At 42.7% G+C, this 17,991-nt stretch overlaps 2 protein-coding genes across 2 annotated transcripts in view; one reads left to right on the forward strand and one right to left on the reverse strand.

The window, feature by feature from the left end:
- The window catches only part of MAF (MAF bZIP transcription factor), a 334,744-nt gene extending 323,813 nt beyond the window's left edge, over positions 1–10,931 (forward strand). The window contains exon 2 of the mRNA XM_088800224.1: positions 10,736–10,931. Within this exon, the coding sequence (XP_088656350.1) occupies positions 10,736–10,766 (31 nt within the window). The 3' untranslated portion in view covers positions 10,767–10,931. The remainder of the gene's footprint in view (positions 1–10,735) is intronic.
- A 73-nt stretch (positions 10,932–11,004) lies between these two features.
- Positions 11,005–17,991, reverse strand: part of WWOX (WW domain containing oxidoreductase) — a 916,272-nt gene continuing 909,285 nt past the window's right edge. The window contains exon 9 of the mRNA XM_019710992.3: positions 11,005–12,135. Within this exon, the coding sequence (XP_019566551.2) occupies positions 11,947–12,135 (189 nt within the window). The 3' untranslated portion in view covers positions 11,005–11,946. The remainder of the gene's footprint in view (positions 12,136–17,991) is intronic.

Genomic DNA, 17,991 nt, shown 5'->3' on the forward strand with positions numbered 1-17,991 from the left:
TGGAGCAAAAATTAATATAAGACCCGGTATTATTTTCAGGGAAACACAGTAGGTTAAAAAAAAACCACACACACACTTGAAGCAAATGGGCAGTTTCCCCTCTGTGCTTGGTGCTGAGACCACTATCTTCTGCCTCATAACATAGGTCATTTTACTTCCACTTCTGTCAGCTTTCAGGCCCTAGACTACCTTCCTGTAGGATTTCCTCCAGGTGCAGAGACATATCTGATATTAGCTTTAAAAATAAAATGCATCAAGAATCACGACCAGTGTTACCCTAGAAACCAGGTCAGAAAACCAAAATGGCAGCATTTCCTTCCTCCATCCTCACCCACGCAGTTAAATTGTCAGTTAAATAGTCCACACCGATGGCCCTGGGCGTTGGAGACCTCAATATCCTGTCCCAGGAGAGCCCACCAGCAAAGGGCGAGCCCAGGGGGCGTCTCCAGCTGAGCTGCCTGCTCTCCGGATTTGCATCCAAGTGGGAACAGTGCCTTGGCTTTCCTTGCTATTCTGCCTGTAAGCTATTTTCCCCCATTTTTTTCCAGAGGCCAAACTAATGTGATACATAGAAGAACATAACGTTTTTTATTTTACTTTGCTTTTGGGGTGGTTTTTAAAATAGATATTTGAATCAGACCAGCCTGACAAACTGAACCCAGTTTTAGACAAGTGATGATTGTAAATTGGGGGCAAAGAAATGTTAGAGAATGCAGCCCTTCCCTAGAGCATTAGAAAAAGACATTACTGAGGGGAAGCCGAATCAATAAAATGTGTGCACTGGTCTGCACCCCCAAGTCAAAGGGTAACCAAAGACCTCAGAGACCCAGCTTGCTGTTTAACTAAGTGCAACTCTGCCCAGGAAAGTTGGGGTATGCCATCTCAGAATGTTAAATTCAGAAAGGACCCTCCATGATGGGAAACTGGTATCCACTGCAAGCCTATGTGTCAACTGTTTTCCTAGGCTCGATTTGATTTCTTCAACCTTTACAAGCAGCCACATGAAGTGGGCATTTTCAAGTCAGTTTTGCAGACACAAAGAGACATCCTTTCTTGCTGACGGTTGTTCACCTGTGGAACCAGGTTTTCAGCCGTGCTTATTCCTTAGCACTGCAGTTTCCCAGGGTTGTAGCATCTTTGACACCAACGTTTTTGCAGATGATGAAACCAACGCTTGCCCTGTTTGCTCGAAGCCATCCAGCAAGGCAAGGGCAGGGTGTGGGCTAGGCTTCCTGTACCTGAGGTCTCGGCTAGTCACGAGGTAGACGGCCCACACTCTGAGACATAGTCCTTCCTCCTCTGTCACGTCTGTTGGTCACACCTCCTGTGCATTCCTTTTGTCTTGCCCATGGTACCCACAGCAGCCAGCCTTAGTCAGGCCACAGGACAAAAGTCATGGCCAAATCACAGTGTTGGGAAGAGCCTCCCTTGTCATGACGGCCTCCTGCACCCACACCTCAGAAAGGGTGCGTTCAATTCAGTTCTAGAAAGTTCACTGTGTAAGAACCAGGGAAGCTTCACAAAGCAAGGGCGTGTCCACAGTTTCACTGAGCAAGCATAGAATCAAATGCTCATACTCTCATGAAGCCTTTATCCTCACTAGACCCTGTGACTGGGTGCCAAAGCTTTCTTTTAGAGGAAAGAAACTCTGAGACGGCAATTAATGCACCCAGGATCACACAGCTACATGGGTGAGGAATGGGACGAATGCATCTGATTGGGCTTTTTCTACTGCATTCTATTTTTTGTCCGAGAACATTCCCCCTATTGCCCCACCAGTGGTGTTACCCAGGCCCCATCTCAGATCTAGCACCATGTTGCTGGAAGGGAAACTGGGTCCACTTTGCACAACTCCAGGGGCACTGTTTTCATTGGAGTGTATGTAAATGATCCTCCTGCTCCAAATTCCATAAAAGTGCACCCTGGTAGAAGCCCTGAGAGGGACCTCCAAGCACCCACCTACCGCCACCCCCTCATTTGTCTCCCTGAGCAAATTGCCTCATTACTGGGCCTAAGGGGAGACACAGGAGAAACATTTGAATTTTCAACCATAACGAACCAGAGTGGCCAGAGGACCCCTTCCTCCTACCTTCACACCTGTCCTTGTGTTTCTGTAAAAATGTTACTGATCAAAGATGCCAACTATTGAACAGGGTTGTTGCAGAGGACCCCTGGCAGGGTCTCCCAGCATCATGAAGACCAACCTGTGAAAACTTGGAATTGCAGAAACGCACTCAGGCCAATTTGTGAGGCCTTGCTCTCCAAAACCTTGAAAATTATCAGTGCCTTTTCCTGTGCTGGAATTAAAGGTCAGAGCAAGATCTGGTGAAGTCATTTCCCCTCAATTTTATTGATGAAACTCACGGTGCTGATACGAGATCACACTGATCTTGTTCTCATTTAGACTGAGTGTTGGGGGAGGAAATGTTTTGGTATTTTTCTTAGTTATTCTTATGATTGTCTAGATGGTGTCCTTTGAATCCTTTCTTTCCAAATAGAATATCACAAGACTCAGGGGGAAAAAAAATTAAGTTCAAAATACTAAGTTACCACCCAGATTCCAAGAACGAGCTTGTCTGCATCAAGGATTTCTCTCCACTCGATGTGTATAGTAACCTCACTGATATTTTTATGTCTAAATACTTCTTGGAAGGCTTTTTGATGAGTCTACTTATTTAGAGTAACATAGGATATATAACTTTATTTTTCTAGTAAAATATTTTTTTTAACTTCACCTTAGCAGAGATCAAATGGATAAACAAAATAAGCTTGTCATTTAGTTCAACCTTTAAGCAAGCAATAATAAAACAAAAAGTGAAAGGGGGCTCGGGGTCCATCCAGTCCCCAGGTTCTGCAAAAGCTGGTTATGCGGCTAATAAGGAGTTGCACTGAGGCACAGAGGTGAGGAGTTGAACAATTGGAATCTGTTATTCAACCTTGGCGGAATGTCAGGCTCTAGCAGAGGAAAGGATCCCTGGCCAAAGACAGGGCAGTGATGTTTATACACACACAGCAGCAAAAGGTATACTTCCGACAACCCTCCAGTTATTTAAAAAGCTTAAGTGACCAAAAATAATCTACCTGCTTTTGTTTTTCAAATGTATCCTCTTTGTAGGGTGCAGCCCGAAAATTCTCCACCCTGTTCCTGTGAAACTTGAAAGCCATTCCATTTGTATGACTGTGTCAGCCCAAGAGAACCTTCTAGAAGATCAATTACTGATCAGTCAATTACTGAACTCAAATCATCCCACAGCTGTGCTATCGTGCTCACAGAGGCAGTTGAGCATGTTTTACAATCACGTTTTGTCTTTGTTTTTCTAACTTTTATTTATGTAAAATGCAACAGGGCGTACTTTCATTGTAGAAAATGTGGAACATATAGGTAAGCATGAAGAAAAAAGTCACCCACATTTCTTCCTCCCAGAGATAACCATTAGTATTACCTTTCAGTCCTCCTTCTCTTAATACATCATTTATATGTACAGAAACACAAATACATATTTGTATAACAAAAATGGGATCATACCCTACAAATTCTTGTATAATCTATGTTTAAAACAGCATTTCAGTCAATTAAGTTACTTACACAACATCAGTTCTTGGTAGTCTGCGAGCCCTGCTCTCAACAGGTGGACACTGAAATTGATCTGTTTTTCATTATTATTATTATTATTATTAATTATTGCTTTAATAAAAAGATTTCTCTATATGTGTCTTGGAAGACACTATTGTTTCTGTTAATAAACAGGTATCTTAAAAAACAGTGGCCTCTGTACAAAGGGTTTTGGGATTAAACATAAAGTTTATTTGTTTTTAGTAACAGCAGGACTCCTCAGATTCATTAGTATGTTAATGAAGCTTTTGAATTCCAAAACACCTAACACCTACTCTCTCTCTCTCTGTCTCTCTGTCTCTCTGTCTCTGTCTCTCTCTCTCTCTCTCTCTCTGTCTCTCCTATCCTCTGTCCAGGCTTGGATTAAATTAACATTTAGAACGTAAATTTCTGAGTTAAAGGGTCTGGTTTGTATTACTAATAATACTTATTGTGATTTTATTTTAAACAGCACTTATTATTGCTAATAGTATCTATTTTTACACTGAGATTAAATATATAGATACAGATTTGTCTATTTATCTACATATCTAAATTTATATACATATATATGTGTGTATATATATATATATATATATATATATACACATTTGTATCTCTATATATAGTTATATATGTGTCTTTTTTTTTCCTAAATCTGTTACTTCTGTGTTTTGAGAGTGTTGAAGCTATGAAGGCTGTGGGAATATTTAGGGGGATTTATGTAGGCTTCTAGAAGATTCTGGAATCTTGTTCAGGAAACAGGGTAACCTGAAATTTTTCCTAAATCGTGTAGGAGAATCTGCTCGGCCTCTTTCCTTGAAGTGGGTTTGAAAGTAGCCGCTAATAAGAGTGAAGACAAGTGATTCATGATAAAGTCCTTGACATCTAGGCCACACCAGGTAAAATTCCCTAGGACCACGGCTAAGGGCGAGCCCTGTCTCAGGAAACCAGGCTGAGGATTCTGAACATTCACCAACATGGCCAAGAAAGGCTTCAAACCTTCTCAGTAGGTTCTTAAGCAGCAGCACAATTAACACAAGTCTGGTAAACCCTGCTGGCCCAAGTATAGCTTGATTCTTTCACATTCAGCCTTCTTAATTTCCCGGACACAAAGATCCTGTCCTCTCTGTCTTGGTTCCAGAGGGAAAGAACATTCCATACGTGGGGACTGTATCAGGCCCCCCGGAATGAGAGTAACTCTGCCACGCACCAGCCGGGCAGAGTATCCAGGGAAATGAACTGACCCACAGCAAACCCACCTGGGTGAAAACACACCTACTTTTCTCAAAGAAAACTCTTGGCAGAGATCAAAACCAGCCACGTGGGCAGCCCAGAAAAGGTTTCTTACCAGAAGGTACCAAGAGCCTTAAAAATTTCCATCTTGTTTGACCCTGTATTTTCACTGGGATCCGTGTTAAGAAAATAATCATACTATCCCGCCAAAATCTTACGCAAATATATTTACAGAAACATTATTTAAATTAGTGAAATATAGTGCTGGGGTGGGGGAATCCTAACGCTTCAAGACAATAAAAGGATTAAGTAACTACAGTATAGGTGTTCCCTCGCTGAATGCAGGCTCATCACAGCATGAAAAGACTTATCAAGAATTTAATTAGTTTGAAATACATTAACGTGTGCGTGGAGTATAATCACAACTATATAAAACGAAAACTTACAAGATACAAGTAAATTTTGAAATGCATTTTGAAAAAGAGTAAAAGAAACTATGTCAATATTTACCATGGTTGTCTTGGAGTGGTGGGACCGTGGGCACGTTATTTTTTCTGATTTCCCCCCCAAATTTAAATGCTAAGCATTCATTTTAACTTTTTAGTAAAAACAGCAATGCACTTTGTTTTATTTAGCAGTTATTTCTAAGATCAATTGTATTTAAATACAATAATAGGACTCTTTTTTTCTTTCCCTGAACCAATCTCACAAGTCATATTTCAAAGATATTCAGAGAAAAAATAAAACCATATTCAGGTAGATTACTAATGGACTCCACATTTGTTCAGCTTATGGGGAGTCTAAGCAAGTCTGTATATGGGAAATAAAACAAGGGAGGGATGAAGGTGGAAGGGTAAGAGAAACCACAAATGTAGAGCGGTTTGCACAAATATGGGCTCAGAGAGGTGAAATTACTGGGACAAGGTCACAAAGGAAGTGGTGGCCCCAGGATTCAAATGTTTTCCTCCTTGGTACCTAGGGGACGGTAACATTTAACTCAAAAGTCGTGACATCTAAATGAACAACACCATTTCATTTCAGCGTTTTGCACGAAGTGTTGGTAAGCACTCAGGAAATGACACTTGATGAAAGTGGATTGCCTCATCACATGAGAAATTGTCATGAGTCGAAAACAGAGGACAAGCTCCTAGTTGAACATCAAATAAAATCAGGAAAGTCGGAGGAAGACAGGGAGCCTCTTTCATCGGAATGAGTGATGGAGAGCCTCTATTTGCATATCCCTATTCCGAAAATTAAAAGAAGCTTTTATTCTCTCACACCTAAGATGCAGGAGGGCATGGCCTTGTAAACAGATCAGTGTGGAAGCAAGACAATCTCTCTGAGTGGTGTGGCATATTTCATAAAAGGAGACAGTACTGCAGCTAGTGGGCTAAATACATGAACGGACGCAGCTCTGGTGTTGGTTTTGGTCTTTGCAAGTCATTTAGACCAGGTCCATATTTGTCCTACAATTGGTGATTGACAAGGAACAAAAAGAAGGATGTTCTCTGACTGAAGAATGTGGTAAAGAGATAGTAGCTTGGCTGAACCAATGTTTTTCTACCCAAACCAAATGTAGACTCACCCAGAAGTGCCACTGGAATTAACGTGAACTTGGTCCAGTGGGAGATATGAAAGTCAAAATGCTTATGCTTTAAATAAGGAGACTGGCTGCTTGGGGTTATTTTATATAAATAGTTATAGATTGTGACAATAAGAAGTTAAAATACATTTAAAAAATTAAGTGGCAATATTCAGCACTGATAAGGTTGTAAAAAAAAATAGAAACACACACGTTCTGCTGGTTGTAACCCTTTCACATAGCACATGTCAATACACAGCATGGGCCAAATAAGAGCTCTTGGACCGGTAGTTTCAGCGGTGCAAAGGTATCTCGAGGAGGTAAATGAATAGCAGGGAAAAGTCGCATGCATAAAGATACTAACGGAGCCATTAGTTTAACCGCAAAAAAAAACTAGAAATAACCTAAAGTTTCCATAGTACGGTTTTCCAAATAAGAACCCACCAGCGAGATCTATTAGGTATCCATTAAAATAACTGTGAAAACTGAGACATAAGATAATTTGGGGAGGAGGGATAAGAAAGGGGCATGAAACCAAATAATATGAAGACTTGAAAGGTAATTACAAAAAAAATCAGTGTTAGAATAGTCATATTTGAGCCTTCCTTTTTCTTTTTAAAAATTGCCCTTTTTTGGTAAATGCATCTCATCGATAGACAGTTTTTTTCAGTCCTGTGGATATTTTGTGATATTATTTAGTATTCCAAACTTCAGATTAGTTTGGTGGAATGGTGACAGACTCAAAGAGTTAACACAGGAAGTAACTATTGCTATTTTAGTTTCTTTTTAAAATGCAAACTACTAAAAATGGTACCAGCTGCTGACCAGGACGGGCAGCCATTTTGCAAGCCAAAGCTTTCTGGCCTAGTGCTGACCTTAATGAAAGTAATCAGGCCTCCTTCATTGAAGTTCAAAACAAAACCACCTATAACCCCATTTTAAAGAGCAAAACCACAAGCCACAGCTTCAGTCATTGCCGGGGATGCTTCAATTTCTTATTTCCTATTGATAAGTTGCAGAAAGGCATCCTGTAATCAGCCGTGAAAGTGGAAACTGGCTGCCTTTTGGGTTTAAAGACACTTGGGGGGGGGGGGAGAGAGAGAGAGAGAGAGAGAGAGAGAGAGAGAGAGAGAGAGAGAGAGAGAGAGAGAGAACAGCTAGAAAGAAAACGACCATAGAGAAACTGGCTCACTTTTCCTATTCTGGATGATTCTATGGCATTGGGGCAACGGTGAACTCTAGACACTGAGGCCATTAGAAGTTAAACCCAGGACAACATGGCCCTACGCAGACCTAATTACAACCAGAACAGGAGAAGGGGTCTACGGAGCTGAAGCCAATATTGCTGAATAAATGGCATTTACAGAAACAATTTATACAGTTTATATGAGGCATTGGGCACCAGGACGAGTGCCAGGTCCCATGCTTGGGTAGGAAGCCAAATAGTCTTCCTTTGTGAATAATTCACCCATTGTATAATGTGTGTCTACTGCCGGCTTATAGGCGACCCATTAAACAGTGGGATGTATTGGAAGGTACACGGCCTAGAGGCAATGGACCTGGATTTGAATACTGACTCTGCTACTCCTCAGCTATGGGACTGTGGGTAGGGCACTTTGTAAACCTCATTTTCATCATCTGAGCGTAAAATAAGACGAGTATGATTTGCCTAGACCAGCCACTGGCACATAGTAGGTGCTCAATAAATAGTATCTGCAATTAGTAGTAGTGATGATGGTAGAGTAGGATCATTCTTATATACAGTATATATTACATATATATCACATATATCTATATGGCTATCTATATCTACACACAGGCATCTATCATGACAGATGGTGAACAAGTCTTGGGATTCGAATAAGCTGAAAAAGGAGTGAGGCTTTACGCCACTCACTTGCTCACCTGTCCAGGAATTGCCCCCATGAAATTAGCCAAGGAGGTAAGAGGCAGGAGAAACGGCTCACAGAGATTGGCATGTCTGATTTGGTGGATTCTGGCTATGGTGGGAAAGAGGAGGTCTGGATATATAGTTCTGGGGCCTCAGTTTACCTTTGAGTACCCTGGAGAACTTTTGATGAAGTTGGTTAGGATCCTGAGCACTGTGGAGACTCCAATAGACGTGAGATGTAAGTTCCTTTGCAGCAGGAACTGTGGGAGAGGTTACCCTAAACTTTGAATTTCCACCATGTAGCATTCAGCACGTTTGTTGAATGACTGATTGTTTGAAGACTTAGTTTATCTGACTTAGGGCAATACTCACCTCCCCGTGTCAAGTTCCTCCCAAACCTCATCTTACCTGCCTGGTGCAGGATCCATACAGGAATCAGTCAGCACATCCCTTAACAGTGCAAGGAGGCAGGCGGCCAGCAGACCCTCCCTCGGGGTCTCTGATATTTCGGACATCACCTTGGCTGATGGTCCTCCAACATCTTCTTGGCCCTGGCTTAGCTTGCATCTTCACCGAATGCCTAAAGCTTTGCCAGAGTCAGACTCTGCTCAGCCCGAGACCTTCAGGTGATACATCCTATGGGAAAGGATATGTCTAACTCGTTGAAGCAGCTGTGGCCTTGGTGAAGGGAAGCTGCATGACTTTGAAATCAAACCAACCAAAGTGTGAATCGCAACTCTGCCAATTATGAGCTGTGTGGACAACGGCAAATTATAAAACCTCTTGGCCTCAGTTTCTTTATCCACAAGACAGGAAGCAAAGGACACCTGGCAGGGTTGTGGTCACATTAGACCTTAGCACAGTGTGTGGCTTGAGATCATCCTCAACGAATGATGGGGATTGTTTTCATGAACCTGGTCACCAACGATCATTCTTCCCTTCAACGGTTATTTATTAAGCACCTATTATGTGACAGGAGCAGTTCGAGGTGCAGTGGCCACAGGCGTGAACAAAACAGACAAATCTAGTGGAGTTTATATTACAGGTGGTGGGGAGAGGAAATAATAAACAGACACATAATGTGTCCAATAGTATTAAGTGTTGTGGAGAAAAAATAGTGTTAGAAGTGGGCGGGCAATTGGGGTGCCACCATGAATGCAGTCACCTCATCAGAAAGGGGGTAACATTCGAGCAGAGACCAGAATGCAATGTGAGGGGAAGCCATGCATGTCTCTGGATGAAAAGCATTTCGGCAAAATGGACAGCAATATAAAGACCTTGAGTAGGGAGGGTGTTTGGCACAGTTCAAGAACACAGGAAGGCAGGAGTGGCTGCATGTAGTAGGTAAAGACCAAGCGCTAGAACAGGACACCAGAGAGCAGTCTGGGGATAGCTTATGAAGGAAATCCTAGGCTGTGGTAAAAAATGGGAACTTGACTCAGTGAGATGAGACTTTGTATCAGTTAGCATTTGCTGCATAACAAGGAATCCTGAAACTGTGTGGCTTCATATAACACACTTTTAATTTTTGCAGTTCTGTGGGTTAACTGAGTAGTTTTTTTTTTTGTTGTTTGTTTGTTTTCTTATCTGGGTTGGTTCAGCTGGGGCTGAATAGTCTGGGATGGCATGTCTAACAGTTAGCTTGATGCCAGTTCAGGTGGTAACCAGGTATCTCTTATCATCCAGCAGGCTAGCCCAGGCCCATTCCTATGAGGGTGGTTGCCAGGTTCCAAAGAGCAGCACAAAAAGGGCAATCCCCAATGCACAAGCACTTTTCCAACTGGCCAAGGCAAGTCACGTGGCCAAGGCTAGCGTTCACGTGGGAGAGGATCACTCACAGTGTGGAAACTGGGAGGAGAATTATGATGGTCACTTTTGCAAAGAGTCTGTCTACCTTAGAAGCCTTGGAGAGTCTGGACCAGGAAACTGACATGAGCTGATTCATAGTTTCATAGGATCTATGATCATCAGGATTTTGCACGGGAGAATATAGCCAGATAGGAGGACGAGGCCAGGCTGTGGGCCACTGGAAAGCAATGGTGTTTGACTGGACTGTGCCAAAGAGCCAGAGGCCAGACGTTCATGATGTGTGGCCTGAAGCTGCCATCATCAGGAGGAGAAACAGTGATACACACACCCTACCCTCACCTTCCTGGTATTTCAGCATTCTCTCCATCTGGCCAAGGTGGACTTTCTCACATCCTTGCTGGAATGGCCTGGAAACCTTGGTGTCAGTGAAAAAGGGATGAGTGGGAAAGAGCTTCCAATCCACTGCCATTCAAATACATAGAGATATTCTCTAATCAGCAAGAAGTTTATAATTACAGGGGGAACAAACCATTGTGGACTGCCATAACCCACTCTAAGTAATAACAAAACCTCTTTAGGTGAAATTGAACAATAGTCATTTTTCTCTTCTTGCTTTCTTCCACAGAAAATATGATGCTGGCATGCTAATCGCGTGAAGACAACTTGGCCTGCAGACAGCCACAAAGCACAAAAACAAAACACACTCAGAGAAGAAACAAGAATGGTGTTTTCCTGGCGTCTACAAGAAGCGCTTTATTTTTCTTCTAGATTTTTTTTCTAAAAAAAAAAAAAAAAAAAAATAACCGCTGGAAAAAAAAAACACACACACACAAAAAAAACCCCCTCCAAAACTGAAACAAACATTTAAAGACACGATACAAACTTCAGATGATCATATTTCAAGCATGTTCTTTTATTAAGCATAGGATGAGAGGAATAACAGGAATTTTAAGCAGAATGCTAAAGGGGGAGCACCAAGAAGCTGTGAACCTCCACCATCGAGCTGCTTCTCAAAACTGTGAAGGAAGAATGGAGGGAACGACTTCTTATCCCCAAATTATCCTGTAAATTCTTAAGGACACAGTGTTTCCTTCCTTTCCTGCCTGTCGAGGTTTTGAGGGAATGCTTGGCAAAATTTGTTATAATGTCGAAAGAATTGTTTGTATAGGTTGGCAAGGGAGTCAACGTTTGTGACCCACTAGCTCTGTCTGTCCCACCATTTCTCAGTGTCACCTCCATCTTCACTGGCTGGAACAAGGCTCAGAGTTCTCTCCCCAGTAGTTGCCAAACCCGCTTAGATTTGGTCAGGATGAATGAAACAATGATCTCCTGGATCGATGTGGCAAAGAAGGATAAACACTCGCTTTTTCTTCACTAAGTAGGAGAAAGCCAGTTCCTGGCTACAGGGTGGCCATGGAGGGCTATGGAGGAGGTGGTGGCTTGGGGGGGTGGGGTGGACAGAGGGGGCACCAGGCTATTCTAAACAGTGAGAGAGAATTGTTTGTGCTTGTGCAATGAGAAAGGAACCTGCATACCAATGCATCGTTCACTTTGAAACAGGCCACCACCAGGAAAGCAAAGGGACCCAAGCCTAAGCCAGTCCCAGGAGACAGAGACTGTCCTTTTACCCCTGGAATTAATTCCCTGCTTTCCATTGGTACTTCACAGGTGCCCTTCTGTTGTGAGTACTCTGATTTCCTTTGCTCTGGCAGATCTGTGTCGGAGGGACATGGAAAGGCCCCTGGATAGTAAATTGGAAGGGGTCCAGCATTGGCAGTGACGCATGTGCGCACACACAGGGTGGATGTGTGTGCCGAGCTTTGCCGGAGCTCCCACTTAGCTGGACTGGCTGCCAAGTCCTTCCAGGATCAGCCTCTCGCTGAGCGTCCACAGGGCCCGGGCCGTCTCTTCACTCTGAGCTTCTGGGGAGGGCAGGCAGCGACAGCAGTTGTTGAAATACATCCCTCCCAGGCCCTCAAGTTCAGGGGCAGCGGCACAGTAGACGGTGGTGGCAGCTCCTTGTTGCTGGAAATCAAAGAAAAAAGACCAAAACAATTTTTTTGTTTGTTTTCAAGAAAAGAGGTGATCAGATGACTTTCTTCTGACTGGGAATTAGCAAGCCTCTTCCTACCGGGTTCAGTTGCAACTGGATCAGAGCATGGCAAAGTGGACTGAACTCGGAGTACAGCCCTGTAAAAGGTAGGATGTGACCACTCTGGAAAAACGAGTTCATAAACCCCACTCGTAAGGCTGGTGTGACTTTTTACGCCTCGTATAGGAAAAGGCTTCAAAAAGAAATACACACATCAATAAATCATGTCAGATGTCTCTCCCCGGCGAAGAGAAGAAGATGGTATCCTTTTGAACATGCAAGAACAAATTCATCCAACCCCTTGATTTCTCAGTGCATAATGTATTCTGACACCAAGATATTTCTAGAACCTTTAGAAATAATGGCCCATCAGGTAGAAAAACTCAAGGAGGACTGGACCAGAACTTTCCTCTTTTCTTTGCCCGTGGTGCTGCTAAGGGGAAGGGTTTGCAATGCTGTGTTAAAATGTTTTAAAACACATATTCCCTGCCATATATACATGCCTCGTACAGACACATGACAGGCTTATTAACTCATCCAGATCCTGTGAAAACCTGCTTTTAAATGTCATATTCATCCTGTATTTGCAATAGGACAGTGGCTTCGGGGGTACATTTCTTCCCAGCCCACTTCAAAATGCAAGTTGCCATGAATGCAATTGATCACTTTCGATTCACCTTTTGAGTAACAGTTGTCGCTGTAGCTAAGGATGTGTGTGCCGATGGGGCACCATATCATCCGGGCTGACAGGATACTGTCAGGGATGCTGTAAAGAGGGCAAGAAATCACTTGGCTTTGCAAGCCGTAATTAAAAATAATAGGCTGGTGTTCATAGGGACACGTGGTAGGCATGGCTCTAATTTAAAACCAATACAGTTTATCTGGCATCTTATGATTATTTATGTGCATCACAGCACTTATTGTACCAACTAATTATAGGTTGATGGGGGGGGGGAGGCTGCAGAAGAGGATGGAGAAAGGTAACTAAGGATAAGGTCACCATAGGAAAACATTAAAGACGTTTGATGGAGGGGGAAATTCGTTTCCATCCCCATCCAAAGTTTACCTTTGTTGTTGTTTTGTTGTTTGTTTGCCCCTACAGGGTTTAAATTGTGCCCAAGCAGAGTGCTTAATGGAAAATCATACCCCCAAATAGTTTGGTTTGCACTATGATTGCACTCTAGAACCATTGGGAGCCTAGGTCATGCTGAAGATTGGGTCTCAGGTGTCATAATTTTAGGAAAGTGCTATGAAGCAGACTTGGGTTTTCTTTGTTTGTTTGTGTATTGGGGGGGACTTCAGTGTCAGAGTCTGTTGTCATATGTGACTTAATGTGAAAACCAAACGGTCAATTACATTCGAGGGACATGATGGTGAGGTGGGGGGGAGGGGCATAGAGGCTTGAGTTCTGATCATAACTGGCTGTGTGGCTGTCCTGGACAAGTCCCATTACTCCAGAGTGCGAACACCTGACATGACTTGAAATTAAAAAACAATCAGTCTGTTCCTTCCCCAACCCCCTCACCATGCCCACTCCTCATAGAGCCTGTTATTTTCTTGGATTCATCTGTTTCTTTTCAAATTGATTTGTGTGGCTCAAGTCTAATGGAAATAAGTGCACATCATCCAAATTTTCTTTCACTGAATTATTATTCCTAATAACCCTTAGCTTAGCACCTGGCACAATTATCTAAAGAATTCAAGAGGTGTATCTGACTCCTTGCATCTCATGTGGGGGGAAAAGGGAAGCCAAGTGCTTGTAAAGACAAACTGAAGAATGGAGATGCTCATCCCACTACCTCAAGCCAGATATCATCTTGGCCTCAATTCTTAGCAGTTCAGGAGGAGATGGCATTTTGCATAAGTTTCTGGATATCTGTCTTAGATTTCCATTTTACTTTGCAGCTGCCAAAACCACCAGAGTAGTCAGGTGATTGCCGTGAACTTCCAAGGGGTAAGAGAATCCAGTCAGCTCCTCCCAAAACCCAGGCTCCCCAATCCCACGCGAGAGTTGTGATGGTATCAGCATTTATACATCACGGCAAACTGTCCTTTCACATTTCTACCAATCCTGAGAAAAGACTGAAGTAGGCCAGTTGGGAAAAAAGCCAAACGCGGAATTCTTTCAGACCCAATGTAATGTTTTGCCACTGGGACCTTCTAAAACGATATCATGTTGCACTTTTGCATTGTTGGGATGGTGTTTCTGCAAAGAAATTCTGCAATTACATTATTTCAGAATCGAGTTGATAAGAGAGCTGGGGGCATGCAAGCTCCCTCCATGGAAGCTGAAAACAATTGCAATTGACCTCATTTCAGGTAAACTTCCAGTTGGGTACCACGCTGAAAACCATAAATTTTAGAAAAGCCCAGTCTTTCATCAGGAGTCGGCTTTGATTCTTTGGCCATTAGGCTCGGGGTGATTCACAATCTTAATGCCATCGCCAGTGGCTCTGGCTTTGTGGAAGGACACAGTACAGAAGGCGCACTGGAAAGCAAAGCCTAGCTCCTCCATTCGGAAGATCAGCTGCGTACATTTGGCCAAGTCTCCCTCTCTGATTCATGATAAGTTCAACTGGTACTCGATTGCCTTTCCTTTCTTGCTGGACAGTGAGGAAGTAATGATATATTTTAGTCCCAAGCTCACTTTCAGCTTCTTGGGGAATTCTCTTTTCAGCTGTATCAATGGCAGCCTCTGAGTGACATCTTTATATGAGCGGCTGTGACGACCGTTTAAGAACAAGTTCTAGCTTTGGGCTCATCAGCTTTTTAGCCTGCCCCCTCATCAGAATGACGCTGAGCCACACTAGGGAAATCTCAGTAAATAACGAAGCCGGTACTGTTGATACAAGATAAAAGATTTTAAAACTGATTTAAAAAAATTAAAAGAGCACTTTAATCAATGTCAAATGACTTCCATGCCACTTTTTGGGCTATCAGTACATTATTCCGAAAAGATGAAAGAGCCACATGAAGGAAACCATGTTATCAACTCTTATAAAATATCTGAAGCAATGTCTACGAGTTGTCACTATTGCTCACTGATCCATTGTGATAAAATAACAGCAGTACCTTGACATATAAACACTGGCTGGAGCTGTGGGTCCCCCTAAATGAGTTTTAAGAACAATTTATCAGAAGCCTGTAGGACGTCCGCAGTTGCTGCTCCTGGGAGTTTGGGTGCGGCATCCCCATCCTGTAACGTTGGCGATGAGTTAGGGTGTGGATGACACCGGACTGAGAATTTCCGGGAAGCCCAGTAGCATCTTTAATCATGCCTGAATGCCACTTCTGATCGAGTCAAACATTTTCGAGCTGCCAGAGGAGAAGTGTGTCATCAATCTTGATAGCATATGTAAAATTACCCAGGATTCTTGTGTATAGGATTCAGTTAAAAGTATTTTGGTAATAGGGGTTCATCATTCTCGTTCAGAAATCATTTGTCAGGTTTGCAGCACAATCTTCAACTGCAGGAAGGTGGGATTTGGAAAGCAGTTGCTGTTTATTTATAGTTGAGGCCCTGAGATCTAAATTATCCATCCTTCCCTAACCCTTTGTTAGACTGAACATATTAAGTAGCCGCTTTTCATCAACATTTATTTGATAACCGCTAGCCATCAATTTGTAGCTGTCAGCATGGAATAAAAATGAATATTGACTTTTAAAGGAAAAGGTATAGCGTTTCTAATAAACAGTATATGGTAAAGAGAAAACCACCCATGTATTGATATTCGTAATGCATTGGTTAGTACTCTAAGATAACTTACGTTTTAATAAGGACACATATTACACGATTAATGTTTAGTTCCCAAGTTTCTCTATTTTAACGTGCATGCTTATTTAAAAGAAAGAATAGATTATGTCTTAAAGTAGATTTAACTATGAGATGTATAAAAACATAGACACTGTCACCAAATATCTATATAGTTAATGATTCTGCGAGTAGTAGATGTTCTAAAATTGCTTTATTACAGATGTACTGATACCAGGAGGTTACACAGATAACGATGAATGAGTCAATTTATGGAAAAAGTCAAGTTGTGTAAGTGACCATGTCAGGAAACTTAGACTGGGCTTGGAACCCCAAGGGCAGGGCAGGGGGCCCTTTGGGAAGAGGGGAGTGATTGTTGGACTGAATTCCTGGGACAAAGAGGTGATCTGAAGTGAGCACGTGGAGCAGGAAGAGAAGACAGGTGCCTCTTCAAACTCTAAGAGCTTTCCTGTTACTCAGCTGGGGTCTGCCAAGCCAAGCAAACACTTTACAAATGCAAAACCAGGGGATCTGTGAATATGGCAGAATAACTTATCACAGAGCCTTTGCAGAGATAGAAAGCGAGCACACGTATCACAGGTGGAATAAAGGTCTGCCTCCACACCCTGTCTGTCTGTCCCTGATCCTAGTAACAGTCCTGAAAGAGAGTTTATAACCAGCCTACTGGGGAAGTGCAGTGCTGTGTTTTGGAGTTCATCTCTGGATACCTTGGTGCTTGGTACACATCCGTTCCTCCAAAGCAATTATGGTTCTAAATCTCTGATTTGAAAGACAAACAAAAGCAAGCTGCTCCAAAAGGTTATGAGTTCCCTACTTACCGTCGGAGAACAATCTTCTGAGCTGACAAATGTGCCAGGAATTCTATTAGTTTATAGATTAATGCAGCTCGCACAGGAATGAGACTCCTGGGCTGTCCCCGTTCACGTGACCACAACCAACAAATCACCTTCCTCCTCCACTGCGATGCTTGTGTAACTGAACTGATGGTCATGAAATAAATGCTAATCAACCGACACACCGACTTGCACCAAAATTAGGTGAGAGAATAGAAGAGAACAGAGAGCTCAACTCCAGGGACTCTGTCCTCTGCCTCTCTAGTGAGTTGTTGCAAATGGGGACCTTTCAAGTGGTAACAACGTGTGGCCTTTCTGAGAGCTGACAATTCTTCAGTCCCCATGCAGAGAACTTGATAAGCAGGACACTGTCACCCCCACACAGCTTTAGGAGCAAGGGGCCATTATTATCCCCATTTGAGAGAAGACCCACTTAGTATCAGAGATCAAAAACAACTTGTCCAAAGCTGCAAGATGATCACGCAGGCTGACCCACGCCAGAATTCGTATCAGTTGCCAAGTATAACCTCCTGCCCAAATATGTGACACAAATATTTGCATATTGCCCATTCCCTGTTATGCATCTCCCATTGGGCTGAAATTCCCTTAGGAGGGCCTCTTTGCTTTCTTAGCCAAGCCATGTCTGGCCACAGTGTGACACCCTGACATGGCCTAAAAGTAAATGTGTGGTTTGTCCTGTGTTCACCTGAGAAATGTTAAAAGGAGATTTTTTTTTTCTTCCCATTGTTGATTGAGTCAGTGAACTAAATGGAAATTATATCCATTTGGATTAACAAAAATGAGGATTCAGCGAAACCTCAGAAGATCCAATAGCAAATGACCCTTTGCAAAAAGGTCGCCTGATTCAAATGCCACCTCCTGGTGCCAGATTTGCCCAGCTAAGGAAACTACTCTTGGATGAGAGACTTTTTTTTCGCAGCATAAACTGCACCACATCAAAAAACAGTTGAAACCTAAGCAGTCTCCACCTTATAAATTTGTGTACATATAAGATGAGTGTGGTCTTTTGGTGGATAGTATCTGACACATTCGGTCTGTTTGCAGGGGAAACTCCCATCGATCTCCCCTTGTCAACCTCCCCCAATTAATTCCTAACAGATGAGTTCCTACAAATTCCCAACAACTGATTCCTACAAAGGCTTCAAACACTACAGGCTTAGATA

Source organism: Rhinolophus sinicus, chromosome 8 (genome assembly GCF_057876585.1).
Source record: "Rhinolophus sinicus isolate RSI-liver-muscle chromosome 8, RSI-T2T, whole genome shotgun sequence".
NCBI classification, from domain to species: Eukaryota; Metazoa; Chordata; class Mammalia; order Chiroptera; family Rhinolophidae; genus Rhinolophus; species Rhinolophus sinicus.